Source organism: Serinus canaria, chromosome 14 (assembly GCF_022539315.1).
Source record: "Serinus canaria isolate serCan28SL12 chromosome 14, serCan2020, whole genome shotgun sequence".
In the NCBI taxonomy this organism is placed as follows: domain Eukaryota; kingdom Metazoa; phylum Chordata; class Aves; order Passeriformes; family Fringillidae; genus Serinus; species Serinus canaria.
The window spans coordinates 8,769,221-8,790,326 of NC_066328.1; the positions used below are offsets into that span (position 1 = coordinate 8,769,221).

General features: G+C 42.7%; 1 protein-coding gene across 1 annotated transcript; it reads right to left on the reverse strand.

Moving 5' to 3' along the window:
- Window positions 1-1,823: 1,823 nt before the first annotated feature.
- PDILT (protein disulfide isomerase like, testis expressed) lies at window positions 1,824-11,199 on the reverse strand. The gene is made up of 7 exons (XM_050980284.1): window positions 11,119-11,199; window positions 9,323-9,448; window positions 8,184-8,381; window positions 6,803-6,923; window positions 5,249-5,430; window positions 2,557-2,646; window positions 1,824-1,829 (listed from the first exon to the last, which is right to left on the reverse strand). Exons 1-7 carry the CDS (start codon window positions 11,197-11,199, stop codon window positions 1,824-1,826), a joined length of 804 nt encoding a protein of 267 aa, XP_050836241.1.
- Between the last annotated feature and the right edge of the window lie 9,907 nt (window positions 11,200-21,106).

Genomic DNA, 21,106 nt, shown 5'->3' on the forward strand with positions numbered 1-21,106 from the left:
CAGATACAGACTGGTGCTGAACATTGCTTGCTCCATTTTTCTGGAAGGAAACTAATTAAAAGATTATAGCTTCTGTGTTTAATAGTTGTTCAAAATATACTGGTGGCACTGCTTGCCATTCAGATTTCATCATGTTGCAGGCAGCAAAGGGAAAGCACACTGACACTTCCCTCTCTTTGGGATTCAGTTCATCTCTCACTCTGTTCCTAACCTGATCTCCCAGGACATCAGATGAAGGCTGCTGTGTGTTAAGGAATGCCCAGTGTTAAATGAAAGTCAAATAAAACCCAATATCCAGCAGTGATCAGGTTCACTTTGCCCAGGGTCCCACTGGGAATGTCCTGGAGAGCTTGTGTTTGATATCCAGAGGAGAACTGACTTCAGTGTGTGCCACAGAGGCAGTTTTGGTACACCTCAGTGGTCAAACTGACAAATCATTGTTTCTGTGGTATTTGTAAATGAAATCCTCTTAACAAGGGGGCTGAGAAACACTTACTGCCAACTGCAACCCAGCTGTCCAGCTGGAGCTTCCACCCACAGCAAACTTAGCTTGAACTCTTTAAAACCATCCCAGGAAAACTAGGAGTTAAATTGGATTCAGAAGAGTCACACATAACAAGCCATGGATACCAAATTCTTTCCTTTTATTTTTTTATTCATCTCTGTGTTCACTTGAGATGAGTCATTCTTCCAGTGAGCTCCTTCCAGGAAGGATTCCCCACAATCCTCAGAATGTTTCTGTTTCTCTGTACTATTAAAGTTCTTTCTCTGTTATTACAGGTTCCTTTTGGCTGAAATCCTCTTTGATTCCTCCTGAATGATCCTTTTAAAAAAGGAAATGCAAAAGGAAAATTGCTTATTACAAATAATATACAAAAGACAAATAATTACAAAGACTCTAGTAATTCTTATTAAAAAAAAAAAAAGCCAAACATTTTAAGACTAGTTGAAATGCAGATTTTCATCTTTTCCAACCAAGGGACCTGAGTTCTTGTTAATGAGGTCAGAAATAGTACAGCTGTTGCTAAAATGCACTTGCACTTTGTTTTCAAACCTTTTCACTGGTTTATGGCAAAGCTTAGATGAAGCTTTGTGTGAAGACTTCATATGAATTTAGAATACCACATGTGCTGATGGGCACAAGACTGTCTTTCTTTGGCAATCTCAAAAGAAACTCCCCTATTTATCTTGTTTGTGTGTTTGTGAATGCCCTGAGGTGAGGATGAGGAATTACTTCAAGAGGGAAGTTCCTATCAAGCACTGTACTGCAAATGGTCTAATATTGCAATCTTCTGGGAAAATGTGGTGGATGTCAGGTAAAGGTGGAAAAAGTGAACAGATGAGAAAATACCAATTACTTACCCCTTCTGCTACTCAGAGCATGGTTTTGAGTGGGATTTTCTAAGCTGACTTTTTTACTTATTCTCTTATGTAAAATAAAGCATGAAGAAGAGGCAGCAGAATATACAGAGCTCAAATATTGCATGTAAAAGACTGTGTAGAACTCAACAGATCTGCTTGAAGCACAGCACTAAGGAACATGCAAAAGGCAGACATCAGGTGTAGGCTTTGGGTGTTGGAAAGCAGAATTGTGCAGTGACTGGGGGTCTGGTCCTGCTCTGCAGCCTCTGTGTCCCAGTACCAGTTCAGTCATCTCTCTCCAGCAGTAATGCATATTGAAGCACTGAATGCAGGAGAAAATCAAAGCCTCTGGTGGAAATAAGTCTGCAAACTTAAAACTGTTTCTCTACTCACAGACAGTTTTCCTACCAGCTGAAAAGAGTAGGAAAGAGTTAATAACAATTGCTACCTTGTGGTTCCACTTAATTCTGGGCAGAAAGGGCCCAGGATTCTGACACTGGGTGGACAGTGTCTCTATGGACATGTCAGGATTTCTTCTGTCCCTTGCAGTTCTCTGTGTGGAGCTCAGTCCCATTGCTCACTTGCCATGTGTCTTTCTGCAGTGAAGTGTCTGTGATTAAAGAGCAGGCAGCTGTGGGAGAGCAAACACTTCTCTGGTCTGATTTACAGTGCAGAAGAAAGGGTCAAGGAGCTGACAACAATCACAACCAGGCTGCCCAGAGAGGGGACATCCTGTGCTCTAGATTGTGTCCTTGTCCAAGGAAGAGAAGCTGCACTGAATGTAGCAGAATGAGGTGGGCAATGGAGATTTGAGCAGCTCTAACTCTGACCCTTAGCTGGGGCTTTGTTTTTTCCAGCTAGAATGGAGAGCAAGTGCTGCTGCACACCTGGCAGGGTGCAGCTCCTTTGTGCCAGGCAGAGCTGGTGTGTGACTCAGGGACAACACCAGCAGTGGGGGATGAGGCTTTGTGTGACAAGAACAAGGAGTGAGTGGGTGTGTGCCTGCCAGGCTGTGGGACAAGGCTGCAGGGGCTGTGGGGATGGAACCAGCTATGAACCAGTCAGGCCAGCCCCAGCACTGGCCCCAGCAGGGACCCAGGGGAGTGGCTGGGCTACAGCCAGCCCAGGGATGTCTCCACAAGCTGGGAACCTGCCTGGTTTACCCAGCAGATCAGGTCTGGATCAAATGCCTACCTTCTCTCCTGGTTCTGCTTTTGTCTTTCTTTGTTCTTCTAAGAATTCAGAAAATGCCTCCAATGTATATTCTCCAGTATAAGCCACTTCCTGAAAAAGAATTAAAGTTAAGTATGTAACTCTGCACACAAAATTTTGGAAATAATGGCAAAATGGGGTGGAGGATTTGGGCTCTTTAGACTGACCAAACTCGAGACTTTTGTGCTCAGTTTAGAAAGCAAGGACAGAGGCACAGCAGGGTCCAGCATTACATGAAAACTGAATGTAAAGAAGAAATAGATGTCTATTCCTTAGAAGAAAAGGATTTGTATGAAATACAACCATTATTTTATGGTATTAGTTTGGGATCCTGCCAGCTACTGACATCAGCGGGGTTTTTGTGCTTAACAATAAACATTCAAGATATTCTGAGGAGCAGAGTCTTTTAAGTGTCCAGCCATGCTATTCAAAACTGTTCAAAGATTTTGATGGAAATTTAAATTCTGGAATAGTTTTGAAATGCACTGTTGCACAGCTTGAAAAAAGAGGATGAAGATGAGCAGTGACATTAATTTTCTTATACTTCACCTTAAATTGGGGATTTCCTGAGGATTTTTCTTCTGAGGAATTTTAATGAAAGAAGTCATTTAAGTTTAGAGCTTAACATTTTTCTGAGTGGGTCTAGGCACCATATTGTATTTTAAAGATTCCTCCCCAAAAAACCTTTGCTCTCTGCAAGTATAAAAGGGTTTTGCACCAGTTTTTTAGAAAAAGGGTGTAGAAGTTCATGTAGGTGACACAGGGAATTGTCTGCTGGGTCTGAGGGTGTTTAGAAATAGGTGGAGGCCCATTCTCAGCTGGGTTAAGCTCACTCCTCCTGAGACCAATAATGTTGTGTTACTTTACACTGGCTACTCTTAACCTGACTTGAGTTCAAAGGAGTGTAACCAAAACACCTCCACACTGGTGAGTCCACTAAAATTGTACACTTTTTGTACACTAAAAGTTTGATATTTCCATTCCATTTTAATTAAAAGTGTGGCAGCTATGAAACTACTTTTTTATGGTTTTTATGTTTGTAAATTTAAGTTTCTCGAGGCAGATTATTTTATTTCTCCAGAGGCAATTAACATTCTCAGCTGAGTCTTGATTTTATCAACTCTGATGATGGCTGCAACACCAGTTTCTCAGAGCCTGAAGATCTGTAAAGCCAGAGAAGCAGCTGATTCTTTTCATGACAGTAATCTGTGCATAGGAGTATGTAAAAGTTATTTTTCCCATTTGACCCATAGAAACAGGCACCTGCAGGAACCTGCCCTGCTAGTCAAGTACAAGGCAAAATCTCTGCACTTGAGGGAAGTAGTGCAAAGACATGGTGCACAAGGAAGAACTTGAGATTTCAAATACCCTTTAATTCCAGAGTATTTTAAATTATGAAACAATCCCTTAGTAGTTAATTAAAGTTTTTACTGTATTGGGGCTTTTTTGTTTGTGTATTTAGGGTTTTTTTTGCAAAATCACATTTATTTTGAGCATTTAAAGGGTTTCTGCTTTTCTGCTAGAAGACTAAAACATTGTGTGAGTGTGCAGGACTGCAGTTCAATTCATCAGAAGTTGTGCATGCACATCTGAGAGGAATATCTCTCAGAGATTAAATGAGGAGCTGGGTAAATGTCTTAGAATTTAATTTAAGTTTACTGCTAAGAAGAAAAATGAAAAACTTAGTAATGCCTTATTATAGTGGTATCTTTTTTTTTACTTCAGCGATATTTTCTTTTTAATTAGATAATCTTCATAGATGGAGAAGGTAGCTATTTAATATTTTTTTTGCCTCCACTTTCAGCAGCATTTTCTGTGTAACATAGCTGATTGATTAGGTAGCATATTGCAAAAATCATTGGTCTTGACAACAAATATTTATTACCAGTGGAGGCTGGGATACCAGAATGAAGTAAAATTACTGGCTTAACTGTGTAGTAGAAAGATTTTGATTTGGGTTTTGTGAAAGTGTAGAGGAAAATAACAAGAGCAGCACCAACATTTTAGAGACATTTATCACACAGGCTCTGGAAACAACTAGCATAAAGTAGCTCTTTGAGAGAACTTCTCTTGTCATGGTTTGAAGTAAAAAGGCACTGCAGTCATTGGGCGGTATCTGTAAATTCACTCCAAGCTGAGGCTGTTGTTGTTGAGGCTGATTGGAGATGGTTAAACAACAGGATGTGGGACCCTGGGGACTTGTAGTGCAAGTGAGAAAATGATACCTGAGCTCTTGCCACAGCCTCGTGGACAGGAAGAGACAATAGGAGGGTTTCCCATATATAGGATGAGACAAAGAAGGGTTTCCCCAAATATAGGATGAGGCAATAGAAGGGTTTCCCATATATAGGATGGGACAAAGAAGAGTTTCCCATATGTAGGATGAGGCAATAGAAGGGTTTCCCATATATAGGATGGGACAAAGAAGGGTTTCCCCATATATAGGATGAGGCAATAGAAGGGTTTCTTTCCCTCATATATAGGATGACGTAATAGAAGGTTTTCCCCTCTAATTCAGGTTCTTGGCAGCAATGCCCACTCAGAAGCCAGTGCTGAGAGAAAAGGCCCAAAGCTTTGCTAGTGGAAGGACTCCTCTCTCCCTGTGACACCTGTGCCAGCACAGCCCCCTGCCTGCTGGGCAGCTGAGCCTCCCCAGTGTCCCCCAGGGTCTCACCTGGTGGTGAGAGCCTGCAGGGAAGAGCGTGAAGAAGGGATAGCGGTGCAGCCCCACGGCCAGGATGTCGTTTGCTGTGACATCAATCTTTGCAATCATTATGTCTTTGTGGCTTTCATATTGCTCTCCCAGCTTATCCCAGACTGGCAGGAGTTTTCTGCACTCATGGGACCAAGGGGCATCTGTAAATTTAAGAACAGAATTATAAGGACACAGAAGGGTGTGTGGTGGTGCAATCACCGGGACCTATCCAGCCCTTCAGGTTAACAGGGTTTGGGGTAAATTTCTGCTTGAAAGCATTTGCCCTTCATGAATTTCACATGTCCATGTAGTGATAGCTAGTTATTCACAAACACATTTCTGATAGCAGCCCTGCTTTCGCTCTCTTCAGCCTCCTTTGACTGTAACAAACAGAACTTGGACTACTTTGCTGGCGGGGGGTGTGTGCCAGATAACCAGTGCAACCCACGTTGTCTTGCATCATTCCTGTGTTAAAATACTTGTCAGAACTACAAAATACTTCCTGCACAGTAAAATTAACTGTGCCATGCTAATAAATAAACTATGTTACGTTGACTCTAGAAAGAGGAGTTTGAGTCATGGTGCAGTTTTGACTCAGCACTGCACTGATGCAGGTCACCAGAAAAGCCAAGTGCTGAGAGCCCAGTGTCCCTTTAAACAGCTCACAACACAGTTGCAGTCCCTCAGTCAGGAGAACAATGCTCACACTTGGTGCACACAGAATTAAAATTTCAGGAGCACTTGACTGAATACAGTACATTCCCTGCCTTTCATTTCCAGAGGATTTGGTTCAATTCTTGCTTAGCTCATTCAGTTTGTTCATGATACTGAAATGTAAAAATTACTGGTGTGAGTGACACAGCTGCAGCCAGCAAGGAGGGTGGCAGGAATGTACTACCTTTAGGAATTTCTGGAATTCAGAGCAGTGCAGCTAGCTGTCTATACTGCTGTTAATGCTGCATGTTTGCTTTACTGAAGTAACTGAGGCACAGACTAATCCCTGCTGGCTGGTACAAGGATAGGGCAGAGGCTTCTTGCTGGAAAGAATCATGTAAGGAAGCCACATCCCTTGCAGACAGAGGAGGAAAAAAAGAGTAACAATTTCCTAAACCACAATTCCTATCTGGGATTTAATCCCAGAGCATTATAACCAGACAATCTCACTTAACTCTCCCTCTGCCCTTGGAAGATAGCCTGGCTCATGCTGTGCTACACATTTCCATCATGTACCACAATGTTCCAGTGTCCTTTTGTCTTTCAGCACAGAGATTTCATGTGGCCTTGACCAATATTTTCTGAAGAGATCCAGTGCTACTCAGTGCAACACCAAGTCAGCAAAGGTACCACAGCATTTCCAAAGATATGACACAAATTTTTCTTCAATTATTTCCAGAAACACTCAAATATTCATTGAGCTCAGATTCTGTAAAGTGCAAAGATTAGTTTGGTATATAAGCCTGAGCTTTCATTTTTTTTCCTTCCAATTGATTATGTTATAGCAGCTTAAAATCTGAATTCAATGACAACACTTACAAAACATAACAAATACAGTCATGGTCTTATTGAAGATGATACTGTTGAAATTCTTCCCAACAAGCACTTTGACAGGCATCTTGTCCCAGTCTTGTGGAATTTCTTCACTAGGGAGATGTTGCTAAGCAGAAAAAGAAACATTGCTGTGGGAGTGCAGGGAACATTGAGGAACTGTACTCTAGCTCAGGTTAATGTCAGTCTGATGGGACATTACCTAATGTGCTCTGTTACTGTCTGAGAACTCTTTTATATCATTACATCCTGGTCAGCCACAGTTCCACCTTCTCTCCCTGGAGCAGGAGCTGGGATCTCACACCCCAGGGGAGCTGTCCCAGAGCTATTTGTCCCTCTCTTGAATACAGACTCTGGAGCAGACTGTCTGAAAATGATCCTTTGGAACACAGTTGTATTCCTTGTCCTGAATTCTTGTGGCCCAGTGTTCATAAGCTGGACTACTGACCAGTTTATGTGTTGTGGGCTTTCCAAAGTGATGTAAAACACACCAGGAAGTGTGCATTGCTGCTTAAATCTCTGCCTTCACCACCAGCCATGGTCCCCACGTGACTTCTACAATTTACAGTGCAGGAGCTGGGAGTTTCTCTTCTTCAGCACCAGGGCACAGTAACAGAAAGGCACATGTGCCCCATGGCAGCAGATCTTGGTGAGAAAGAGGCCTCATCCCCTCTGCTTCCATCCTTCTGCTCCCTTCCAGCACTAAATACAGGATCTACCTGCTCACATTTCTTAAATTCTGCCTGCTCTCAGACTGAGGGCTTTATCTTTCCTCCCTGTAAGTCACCCTGAGGAGCACTGAATAAACACAGCATTTTAATGTATTTTTCACATGAGTGTGATGATGCCTCATTATGGCAACAAATGCTGTATTTACCATTGGGAATGATCCCCCTGGGAAAATTCACTTTGATAAACTTGCTTTAAACAAATACCAAATGTTAATCCCCTCTGAAACTGTCACTTTTGGATTTACTGGATTTTCCTGTAACCTTAAAATCTGTGGCAATGATTGTTTGCATCTCTCCCCAGTGAAGGAGAGGAAATATCTCCATTATAGTATTGGAAAGATAGAGGAATGGGGACTTTTTAAACCACTAAAATAAAACAGCTGGCATCAGTTAAAATATTGGGCATAAATGATCAATCCAGGATTTACATTGGAAGACTTGTAGTCCACCTCAGTTGTTAAATACAGAGGAATGCTCTGTCCACAGCTGTAGATGGCAGATGAATGACTTAGGGTGACAGCAGATTAATAAACCAGTGATCACAACAGGACACTGTTCTAATTTAAAGAGGGGGTGCTCTGCCAAGTTGTTGTTTCAGCTGGTGTAGTAGAGAGCTGTCTCATTAGTACAGGACATACCTTTGCTTTTCCATTTAGGTAGCTCTGGCAGAATTCTTTCAGGTTCTCCACAGTCACCTCATCTGCAGGCATTTTGTACCTGGCCTCGCTGGTGAGGTTGAGGATTCTCACAGCAGGAACATCGATGTCCCTGATGCCAAAATACTCAAAAATCCTTCCATTCCTTGCTTCATTAGTGTCCACCAAAACAAACAGTATCTGGTGATAAAGAGAGAATCGTGCATCTGGTTGGGCCTTCCAGCTTTGGTTTAGCCATTTTGGAGGAATGGACTGTGGAGCTGGGCAGTGGGGTAGGATCTAACCTTAAATTCAAGGAACTGGCCAGAATCACTTTTAGTCTCAGACCAAAACCCACCAGTCTGTGGACTTTATTACACCTTGATCCTAGTTAATAACAAATGCTAAAACAGCCAAAGGTACTGAAGCTTTTCCCTCTGTCCCTTCACAGTGGTTTGCTATCACAGCTTTCAGTAACACTTCTAAATTACCTCCCAAAGTGCTCATTACTCTTCTCCATAAATCTTAACAGGACAGAAGAGCTGAAACACCTGTAATCCATATGGATTTACCAATATGTGATATTTTACTACAAGATGACTTACTATTCTTCAGTGTCTCAGGTACCTGGAGCAGGAGTAGCACCATGGAAAACCAAAATACTTTTGTATTGTGTATTCTGCCTATAACTGTCTCTATACATGCAAACTCGTGGCTGCAGGCAAGAATATGCACATACCTTGCAATATTCCACAGGTTTTGTAGCTTCAGCCTTTTCTTCAGGCAATATTCTGAGATCCTCATGATATTTCCTGGTAGAGCCAGACATTTGCTAAAGCTACCTTTGGTTGCAAGTTGCTCCCAGAAAATTTTATTTGTAAAATATGAAACAATTTAGAGCAGCTGGAATTACTGCTCCTCTTTGTGGTCTTTGTGTTTTAAAAAATCACTTCCAAGTGAAGTTTATCTCGCAGCTTGTCCTTAACAAATTCAGATAATTGTTACTGAAACTGTTTTTAAATGGTTTGGTAGTGTTAGAAGTTGGGCTGGCAGCAGTGCATTTTTACCAGTAATATTGGTGAGGGGTTTCCCACTGATCTTTTGGCATTCCTACTTGCAGATCTGGATTCAGAGTTACAAACCTTTCCTCTGAATCCTGCAGCAGCAGACTGGTAGTTTTCGTAAATCTCACTGAATGTCTCCGAGTTCACTGGGGTGAACAGCAGGATGTGATTTTCAACAGGGACATCAAAAATCTTCACAGATGTCTGGGAAACAAAAGACTCAACATCTGCTCCACTCTTTGCAGGCAGAACAGTGAATCAGAGGCTCAGCATATCAGTATCCCTAGGCTCTGCTACTGCAAATTTTATTTTTTAAGACTCAGTTCCCACTCATTTCCATAACCATTGGATTTTGTTTCATTGTTTTAAAGCAGATAAAGTAAGAAGAATCAGCAGCTGCTGAGGGTTTTGGGTTTTTTTTCTCTTCCAGGGAAAACCTCACAGTTATTCATAGATTTTTACAGTCTGAAGGGACTGTGATCTTCTAGCCTGACCTCCTGTATAAAACACACAGAAGAATTAATGCTGAAAGTAAAAGGTGGTGCTGCCCAGGGAGGCCCAGCTGCAGCAGCTGTGGGGGCAGGACCTGGCTGGGCACTTCCTTCCCTTCTAGTGGCATCAGCAGCTTGTACCTCCCTCCCTGCACAGGACTACCTTTCCTCTCATGCCACCCTGCAATCAGAGGCAGTGGGGTGTCCCCCAGGCCAGCAGGGATTTCCATGCCTTCCCTTTCCTACCTGCACTAGCAACAATCACTGCTGGATTCTTTCCTTCTTGCCTTGGCCCAGAGCTCCCTGTGGCTGCCTTGGGGAGGAATGTTTGGAGCCAGGATTAGGGACTGACCTTCCAACCTCCCACCCCACTCATTGCTGCAGAAGCAGCCCAAGCCTTGTTGTTTGCCCCACAGGAGAGAGGTGTTTGCATGCACAGATCTCACTGCTCCCCCAGCCACTCCTCATCTCCTCTAGGAAACACCATCTTGCCAGAGGGAAGCATCATTTGGCCTGGGTTAGACCAAGAGCTGGGATCTGCTGGCATTTCTAGGTGGGTTTAAGAGTGACATTGTCAAAGGAGCAAAGACAATTTTCACTCCTCAAGGTGCAGAGCAGCTCCCTAGGTCTCTTTCTGCATGGATTTCTGTCCTTCTCCCGTGGTTTTTGCATGCAGTGAAGTGCACATACCTCAATGTTATATTCAGTGACCAAATCCAAGGTAAAGGTTTTGATTAGCCTCGTCAGGCCCAGTCTGCTCTGCCTACCATCTTCAAGCACTTCATTATGCACAGGTTTTCCCTGGACAAACAGTGAAGTTTGTGAGGTTGGTGGCCTTATCAACGATAGGAGCAAAATGACAGGCTTTAAAAGTGAGAGTTTTATGATCTTCAGCAACTGAAATTCCTTAGCTTGTAAAAGGAATGTCACAGCTAGATTGCAGAACAAGATTACAGCTGAAATTCAAGGTACAGCTGACAGCTTTAATTTGTTCAGTAATGTTGACACACTGAAAGATCTCTCCTACATCTATCCACGCTATCTGTGAGATGTGCTTGCTCAGGAAATCATTGGTATGACTACCTCCTAGTCTAAATATTGCTGCTACTCTCTGCAGTTTTGGTTTTTTTGTTGGCCACTTCTTCTGTTGTGGACTGGAAGAAATTTCCTGGTCAAAAGCAACACACAAGAAAAGAGGTGAATGTCTGCAAACCTCACTGAACTGTGGCAGCAAATGTTGATTAGAATGCAGATTGGAAAGTAAAGCTTTTATATCTAGATCCTTAAGCATAACATTTATATAAAACCTGAAAAATTCCCAAACTGCCTTTCAGAGCCCAAAGCTGTCACCACACCTTACCTGCTGGACTTTTGTACTCCTACCTCCTTAAAGACAACCAGAGAGTTCCTTTGGACACCGTAGTCAGCACAGACATCCTCGCTGGCTGTCATCCCAAAAGGCATCTCTGGCACATCTCTGGCTGTCTCACTGAAAACTTCCACACTGCCAGTGTGAAGCTCCTAGTCCCAGAAAGAGCATTTATTAAGACTTTGCCCTACATCCTGCTAAGATGTGTAGGAATTAGAGCTCCAGGTGAAGCAGGCCCCTAAAATCTTGTGAGGTAAAGAGCCAAGTACAATTGTAAAGTGGATAATGCTTTCCAGGATTGCCTCTAAGGGGGGATGCTGGGAGTGCTGTGACACAGCTTGTGCTGGCTGGCCTGGTGGGTCAGCAGGGATGGTGTGGGGTCCCCTCTGTCCTCCCTGCACTGATCTCATCCTCCCTGCTCTCCCCTGGCACTGCCACCCTCTGCAAAGCCTCTGCAGGCTGGGAGGGATGGTGCAGCTGCTGCTCCCTGCACAGCTGGCAGGAGGTGAGGGATGACAGGAGGGCTCTGCTCTCAAGAGGAGCTGACTGGCACATCTGGGGCTTTTGACTGAGTGCTCTTCAAGGCAGGGACCTTGACTCCTTCATCTGCCCCACAGTCACTGTGCTGTCCACCCTCAATCTAATAGTAAATAAGCAGGATGAAAGGCAACAGCACTTCCAGATTTGATTTAATCAGATGATTATTTCATGCTAGATGAATAGTAATTTATATGCTGAGACCTTCCAACACATCCTGGCACTCATATTTGTGAGCAATCTGTGAGTAATAGAAGCCCAAATGCAGCTCCTTATTTGCCTGGACACTGTTTTGTTGGCTCTCACCCATTAAATTTCTGACATGCCCTAGCTCAGGCTCATCAATTGTCATTTCAGCCCTGAGCTAAACCAGTGTCCAGTCAAACACATCTGCAGCAATACCTGCTATCAGTGTGGTTCAGGGAACTCTCTGGCATCACTGTGATAGAAAGAGCTTCTCAATTTCCCTCAGCACTGGAAAACTGCCTTCCTTCCTAAAGGGCTGCAAGCAGATTGCTGCAAAGCAAAATTCTGGGCACTGAGCATGTTCACAGTTTGTCCTGTTATGTTCTATGTGCTCACCAGCTTTGTTACTGTGGGGCATTTTGGTAATGAATCCTGTTTTCCATAGCCACAGAACTTGGACTATCTGCTGTAGCCAGCACATTTGGGATATTATCAGTTCAGGTATGAGTCCAGACATTGTGCTTTTAACTGGGCAGAGAGATATCAGAACAAAAGTCTCTTTAGTTAGAGACAAATCCTTGATTGAATTTCCAGGTATTAAAGCTCTCAGGGACACATTGAAAAAGCAGGAAAAAGCTGTTCCTATTTTCCTCACTCTGACAGCATTTCTATTGACTGTTGGTCACCAGCATTCAGCCCAAATCCTAAGAACCTTACTCTGCTCTGGAAACTGGCAGAATTTGCTTGAGAGAGGACTACATGTGTTGGGTCATACACAGTGGTAATATTTTATTATTTCCTATCCATGCAGATTTGGCCTTCTTCACATCAGGAAAATCTGGGAGAGTTTGGCAGAAGGCCTTTCTCTGAGGATGCAGAAACACTGCTGTGACCAGCCAGAGCTGGGCAGACACTGCTGGAGCACCCTGCTCTCAGAAGCAGATCTCAGGGTATCTGTGCCCAGGTACTGCTTAAGGAAATGTGCTGTGGTGTAAGATTTCCTTATTTCTGCCTCTGCTTGTCTAAAAAGTAGATAGAGACTGGTAACATTTATTTTTCAAATGTGGAGAAAACTGAGGGTCTGCATTTTTCTGGTGAGTTCTTGGTCTTTTGGATGTGTGGGCTCTGGTGGTGATAGCAAGCAATATACCCCAAAGCTGGAACAGAACCAGCCTTTTGAGTTTTCCAGATAATTACCCTAAAGAAGCCAATCACTGCTAAATCACCAGCTTTTATGATGGCTTCAGCCTGATCAGTAGAGTTGATTAAAACAGTGCTAGGTCCTGTTCTTCTTTTTACCCATGTAATAAAGGCTGAGGCTTTTCTGACTCCTGTGGAAGGAAAAGAGAGTAAAAATGAAAACCAAAATGAATGGCAGAAATTTCTGTGCAATCAGGACAGAGGCAGTGGAGGTGCAGAGGGAGGCTGAATACAAATGGACTTGGGTTCCTTAGGACTGAGGTCCAAGCTGATTGAGAGGGGGCTTGAGGTATCCAAGCTCAACCTCAGGTTCTTCTAGTCTCCATTTAAACTATTGTGGCTCTAGAAGACCAACAGTGGATCAGCACAGCTTTTTCTGAGACCTGTGCAAATGGTTTTATGTCCAGTTAAATGATTAATCACACGTGGAGAATAGAGATGAGGAGATTCAGACAGGTAGGAAACCTGTCCTGCAAGATTTCATGTGTCCCAAAATCACAGTAAGCTATAAAGGGCTATCGACCTAAGGTTTAATCCAGAATGACTTCAAACCAATTGCAGATTTTATTGAACTGTTTGTTCAATTACATTAGGTGCCAAAATTGTTCCTTTGATGCTGCAGGAGGGATCTGATAGGCACAGAGACGTGTTTAAATTCCTCTGTGGGGCCATAGCATCACTTCAGTTTAGACACAAGAAACAAAGCTGAAGTGTCAAAGTTGTCATTTAGTTCTGGATTGTTCCATCTTTTGGCTTCCAAGTTACTACTACTACTTTTACTGAGATTATAGTCAGTCTGTTTATTTGGTAAATTATCCTAAGCCTTCAGAAGTTTTAAAGCATTGAGTCTCTTTAAAAATTGCATTTTTAAACTGTCATGTTTTCAGAGGAATTTGAGACAACAAACTGAGGCTCCGGCCATTAAAATTTTAGCCCTTTCATCTCTGTATGACAGACAGGCTTGTTGGACCAGAGTAAGGGTTAATTAAAATCATACATAAAAATTAAAAGTTAAGTGTTAGAGTCAAGATGTATGGTACAAGTGGATTATCAGAGATGCAAGTCTGGTACTGTGCATTTCAGCAGTCTGACAAGATCAAAATTGAGTCAGACTGTTTTACTGCCACAATTTTGCAGCAGACAGCACTGCAACTAGTTTAAAATACTCTCCTTTTTGAAGTGAAGCAGGCAGTCATCTGCTCTGGAGTGTACAGGCTGCAGAACAAAGTGCAGAGCAGTATCTAGTGGCCACATAGTGCTTGACTTCTAAAGGCAGAATTGAGGTCTTGTCACTTATGTCAGCATATTTTCTGTGTGGTTAATCTTTCTGCTGAGTTCCTTTGATCAGCCTCTGTACTGACCAATTTCTGACCTTGCAGTTGTAACTGTAGGTTTCACAAAGCCTAGAATTTGGCTTTTATGTTATATCCATTGCCAGGGACACCATTCAAAAATTCCATCTTCCAGAAAGAGCTTAATTAATTTATTGATTTAAGCAAGGTCTGCAGGTTTTTTTGTGCTATGAAGCATGTACCAAGTCCTGTGTGAGAAGCCACTGGATGGTCAGTGCACATTTCCAGTTGCCAATGCTGAGTGGCTGAAAAGCCAAACATGGTACCTGAGTTTCACTCAGTGTTGCACATAAGCATTTACCAGTGAACAAAATGTAATTTAAGCCATTGTTGGTGGCACATGTGCTCCAAAGGATTGCTGCTGTCTGCCCTGTAAAAAGCACAGAGCAGCAGTTTCCTAATTCTTGCACCTTGCTAGAAAGTGTGCCTGAAATAGCAGCTCTCTGCTGCAGGGCAGCTGTGCGTGTGTTTTAACAATTCTCTGTACTCACTGTTTCACACCAGAAAATCTGTCAGGTTCACCAGTTTAAGAGACAGTTTAAGAGAGGTTTTCTTGTCAATGCTGTAGATTTAATCAGAGGCTGAGGGTGGGGGCTTTTGCTTTCAGGCATCACCCCTCTAATAGAAGTTCAGTATGGCACATCACGCTTTCGGTGGCATTTGTGCAGAGGCTGCTGTTTGCACAAGTCTGGGTGCTGGGAACTTGGTAAGAAATTCAATAGCAAGGAGGAGCAAGTTGCTAAAAATACTGAAGATCAGGTTTCAGCAGGAGCCACTGGGGGCTCAGCAGTTAAAGATATCTCAGCACTAGGTTGTGTACAAGTTCAGGGGGCAAACTTTGAGTTCCTTTTTTTGTTCGTTGTGTTAAACTTGTGACTCACCTGTATGTGCTCAGAGTACACCAACAGGTGCTTGGCCAAGTCAAGCAATTTTTATCACCTCTGCAAAAGTTCATCATTTTATGAAAAACATAACCTTTCTTGTATGTACTGTAAGTGAACAAAAATGTTTAATAAGACCTGGATTTCTGGGATTGCTCAAGTCTGTGGTTGCCTTTGCTTAAGAGCTTTCTGTGAAACACTTCAAATTATTCCATGTTTTATTCTAAGCCACATTTGAGCTCCCTCTGATGGCTAAACGGCAAAATTATGTTCCTTAGCTTGGGAAGTGGATGTGTATGTTAAGGACCCTGTGAATTCCCAGTTCTTTGTGAGGTGTGGTGTTGCCCCAGCCTGTTTCTGTGGGCACACTGCCCATGGGAATGGCAGTGGACCAAAGAGTAATGGAGCAGTTTGGGGACCCAGTTCTTGTTTGGCATAACTCATTCATGTTGATTGTAATAATTGGGAGTAAGTTATCTTGTTTGGGCAATTCTGTACTTGGTGGAATAACACCAGTAATTAATTTGACTGTGTGAACTTAATATAGAGAAGATACTCAGTTGTGTCCTTGGAAGATTAATTCAGATTCAAGTTTCTATTGGTACAGAGGCAATTGCATATTTAACACCATGGGCAAAACCAGCTTACCACCTCATGTATTTATCTGAGCTTCTGTATTTTCCTTCTCAGCAGGGTAATAGATGGGTACATCCTGTCATTACATACCATTATCTTATCAGGGCATGAGACAGTTTACCTTTGCAGTCTATGGGATCTTCCCTGCTGCCATTCACAAAAAATTTCACAGTAGGAAAGGCTTGAATATTAAATTCTTTTCTCAAGTCATGTTGGTGTGTCACATCAATTTTGCCAAACTGGATTCTTGGAGCTTCTTTTTTAAGCTGTCGTGCAGCCTCAGCAAATTCTTCAGATAAATTCTGAGAAGACTGAGATAAAGTAACATCTGGAAAAGGCCAATCAAAAGGAAATGGGTTACATAAGCCACAGTGTGAAGCTTTCTAGTGGAGGTTGTTGTGTCAAGTGGTAGCTGGAGGGTTTGAATAAGGTCTTCTATGACTCAGAAGTAAATGAGGGATTATATTTACTTCTTTTTATTGATGCTGGTTTTTCACCACTCCAGATGTCCTTGAACCAATCACGATGAACAACCAACAGCATTTCAATATTCTTCTGTTGGGAAAATATGTGGAGCAATTAAAAAGTAATTTGACTGACTATGCTGGATATGAGTTTAAGAGAGGTGAAGGATGGAGTTAAATATTGCTCACATTAGGACTCTGTGATCAGCACTTCACTGAGGCAAACTTTTGTAATGCAGAAAGTACTTTACCAGCTGAGATGTGGAGGAGGGAAAGCGAGGAGCAGTGTGGGGTTTGAAAGGTGTTTGAAATATTTTTCAAAAATACATGTTTGAAAGGACATGTATTCCTCATGCTGTCCTGTGTGCCAGCCCTTCTCCAGCTCAAATGGCAGCTGTGCCTTTGGTGGAAGGAGAGGGGCCACCCTAGGCTGGGCCCTGCAGCTGTAAAATTATATTAACATGAAAAAAGGACAAGAGAAGGAAACCAGGCACACAGACTGCTCTGCATTCAGACAAGTAAGAGATAAAGGCCTGGAGCTTTGTATTTCTGCAACTTTGGCTTGAAAAACCCAAATTTTGATTGAAATTGAGATACTCTGTCTTGTTAAATGTCTTTTATTACAAAGACCAAAACTTTTTTCTTCAGATTATGCGCATTAATTTTTGTGTATCTTCAAAATACTTTGCAAATAGGAAGAGATGAAGAGCATGCAGTTAAATTTGGTTTCATAAAGTTGTGTCTGTTCTTTTGAGTATATATGGGTGGTTTTGTGTATACACACGTTCAGGTATAGAACTGTACAAGCACACACACAAACACACCAAAGCATACATGTAACAAAACAACTGTCTTTTGTTCCTTCACAAAGTAGCAGGTGCACTTCTCTAGAGCATACCTTGTGAAGACATTGCCTGATGTGGTTATAACCAAAGGGTAAAGGGACATTTCTGTAAGAGTACGAATACATGAAAGATAAATCCATATTCTGACTCAGTGCTGAGTGACATTCCTTGCATTATTCATCATTATCCTTGCTCTGAATCCCAGCCATCAGTCATTTTCTTCCACCTTACTGCTGCAGCAAATGTGAAGATTAGCATCAAATAATGCTATTTTCTCAAAATATTGAAGTGATAGTGCCAGGCCCTTCCACATCCAGTCTCAGACAGACCCATCTTGGCAGAGGCTCACAGAACCCCTGCACTGGCAGAGCTGCTCCAGCTGCTACTATGCCAAAGGGTTCCTGTCAGTAGAACAAAACTTAGAGTCTGCTCAGGGCATACTCAGATACCATGTGATGAAGAGAAGGTGTTACTCTAAATAAAATAAATGAGCTTGCAGACAACAGTCCAAACCCAAGTTGTGCTCTAACTGCCTCTAAAATTAATGTTTCATCAAATAAGCTTATTATGATTTTTCAAAGAAATTTTACCCAAACTTTAATTTTCTATTTCCAATTGATAAAAATGGTCTTGTGAACCTTTCCCTCAGCAGGATTGTAATTTGTTATCTCCTAGCACCGAAAAAAAGGGGGGAAAAGTATCTCCAGTTGTACCTCAATATGCTCTAGAGACAGCAGCAGAAAACTTGAAATTCTGACCTGTCAATGCAAGAAATTGCATGTCTACCCTATAAAAATGCTGCTGCTTCTAGGGACACTGAGTGTTGAGCCTTTATGAAATATTTTTGCTGAAAATGATTGCAAAGGTGGACTGTTCAATATGACATGGAGTACTTGCAGTGCTGTTTGAGAGTGCTGACACACAGAGACTGCAGGTGGCAAGGCCAGCCCAGAACAGTTCCTGGGCTTTCCCAGAGGGAGGGTGTGTGGCTCTGGACAGAGTGGAGATGGAGCAGTAAACGCCATAGCAAACCAGGATCCAGCAGCTTTCAGCTAATTCTAAGTCACTGTTTTACACCAGAGACAATTTCTGTACAATGATTTTTTTCCTAAGAACCTGAGGTTGCTCAGCTGTTTTACCACAGCTGGGAGAGTGGAAGCTGAAATGCTTTTTGCACAATGAAGTAAGAAGGGGCAGAAGAAACTGTTGGTGAACTCCAGGAAGAGAAGCTGAAGTTTCACAAACATAAAAGAAGTATTAAGCCTAGACATTAGACATTTAGGTAGATTGTCTGGGGGAAGAGGGTGTAGGATCCATTTTTCTCTGAAATATTTTCATTCCAAACAGATATTTGAGGAATGATCTTTCATCACTGAATGACCTGAGCAGTCAGAGTTGCAGCTAACCAGGAATGTAAGCAGCATGGTAGGTAATGAGAGCTGCTGGAGTCAGTAGCTCTGTGCTGCAGCTGGGAGAAGTGCAGGACTCTTGCAGTCAGAGGCAGGAGAACTTTAAGTACATTAACCTGCTAACTGTGAGACACAAGTTCAGTGAGTGAACAGACAGATAAAAACTGTTTCCTTGACTACCCAGAAATCATGAGGAAACATCCATCATGCACCTTTCCCCTGCTTTCCTGAGTGATTAGACTCCTCTTCAGCTCTCCATCAATTCCTTTTCATTCCACTCATTCTCTGTTTGCCTCCCAGGTGCTTTATCTTTCAAGTCGTTTGAGTGTTGCAGGAAATCATCACTCCTTTTATTTGGAGCCTTTTCTTGAGTTTTGTTTGGCTTCCTCTGGTTCAGATTTTCATTGACACCGATCACTTCAGGCCGTGGGATGAGGAAGCAGCTGCTGGGGCTAACGTGGCATCACAGGCTCCAAACTCGAGGAGCATCAGCAGGGAACAGAGCAGACATGGATAAGAGGCAGCAGAGTTGTGACAAGGTCACCAGGGAAGGCAGTGTGGGTGGCAGGACACCTGTATAAACCAGAGTGCTGTGCCACAGCTGCCAGAAGCAAGAGGCCCTGCAAAGGCTGTCAGCTCAAGAATGGCATCATATTAACATGGGAGAATGTTTCCCTATCAGTTGTTTTGTAAATAAAAACAAGCATAAAGTAAGGGTTTGAAAATTAAAAGTGGGAAGTGAACTAGAAATCTGTATTTTGACTCCTTCCTCTTCAGTACATCGACAACCTGAGTAAGCTGCTACTTCTTTTTCATGGTGCAGTTTACTGAGCTAAAATATATTGAAATGTGGACAGATAAATCTTTTGCTGACGCATGAATGTGTTTAATGACCCTAAAGAATTCTTGAAGTGGTTGTACACAGAAGCACAATGAGTTAATTTTCCTTTAGCTAATTGCTGGTGTCCTCCAATCTCATTGTTCTGTCTGAACTGGTGGCTTAGGGATTGCAGCAGTCATTGTGAATGTGCCTGTTGTCCTGGCAGATACTGATTTCCTGGCTGTTATTTTCTGACATGGTCACAAAACCATTTCAGCAGTCCCATTTCTCATCTGTGCAGGCTGCTTTTACAGTTGCACTGCAGATATATAAATTTCTCTGTAGAAGAGTCTTGAGATGAAGGATAGATCCACATTTAACATATCAGAGTAGAAGGATGTTAATCTTGCTGCAGTTGCAAGCTTGCTTGTGTGACCTTGAATTCTCCCTCTCTCTTCTAGAGTGAGACACAGCCACAACCTCCTGTGCTGACCTCTCTACTTCTTAACTGAGGTTTGCAGTTCATTCCAGATTTCCTTCTATGTAAACATCAGGGTATATTCTAAGTTTGGATTATTGTAAGCATTCACTTAAATAAGCATGTGAGAGACACCTACATGAGGGACCCATGCTAGAAAGTAATTCTGCTGCAGGTAACTGCAATTTCTTCCTAATAACATCACCTTCAGCTTTCATGCCTCAAAAAGGAGATGTTTGTCTTCAAGAGCAACCCTCATCTTGCCTATTAAATGTCATTATCTCAGTCACAGGTTGCAGGAATACTGTGGCTGACCCAGTGCTTCACTGAATGTACAAATGTTCTGCTAGAAAAAGTAAACATCACCTTCTCATAAATGAGAGCGTGCTTGGCACACAGAGCAGCAGCACAATGTCTGCACCACTTGTGTGAGTGTCTTTAGGTTATCCCATGTTTATCTAGGGTCTGAAAACTTTCCACTGGAAAGAACAGCAGCAGGCATTCTCAGAAGCCTGTGGAATCAAGCATTCACTGGGGTTTGTGTCTTTCCATGAATTCTTCAGATAAGTTGGAGGAAATGGTGTTAGCATGTGCTCTGAAGGCTGTGCTTTTAGTGAGTGTACAAACTTTATTCTCTCTGTGATAGGCATATTTGTTAGAGTGATTGAGACTTTTTATGGTGTTTATTTGCTTTTCTGTGCAGTGAAAGTCAACAGAGGGACTCGTATTCAGGCAGTGAATAGTGTAAACACTGGAACTCTCCCATGCAGGCAGCACTGATCTGAGGTCTGCCTTCTGCTGGTGACAAGTGCTCTGAATTCCCTGTGCTCAGAAGCATTTGTGTGGAATTTAGATCAGTTCAGTGTGGACTGGGAGATGCCACAGCCTGCAGCAGCAGAGCACTTTCCATGGAGTGCTGAGATGAGGTGCTGGGCAGGACTCAGACACTGCTGGGTGATGATGCTTGCATGGTTTTCAGACATGTCTGGTGCTTGCATGGTTTTCAGACATGTCTTGTTGCACAGAGCAGCTGGGATGAGAGAGGAAGAGTGCTGGCTTCCAGGGTCAATGCTTTGTTTTCACACTCAGCACTTGCCCTGTGAACTTTGCCCAGCCCCAGAGGGATCTATCTGCACTGCCTGGCTGAAAGTCAGCATGTATTTATAGTAACCCCTGCTGAAGGAAGGCAGACCT

What these genes read in the sequence shown, in the direction of transcription:
- PDILT (XM_050980284.1), bottom strand. Translation starts at nt 11,199, where the DNA reads ATGCCTTTTGGGATGACAGCCAGCGAGGATGTCTGTGCTGACTACGGT. An exon ending in CTGCAGGATTCAGAGGAAAG is followed by an intron (nt 8,382 to 9,322) that starts GTTTGTAACTCT and finishes CTTTATCACCAG; the next exon opens with ATACTGTTTGTTTTGGTGGA. An exon ending in GACTGTATTTGTTATGTTTT is followed by an intron (nt 5,431 to 6,802) that starts GTAAGTGTTGTC and finishes TTAAATTTACAG; the next exon opens with ATGCCCCTTGGTCCCATGAG.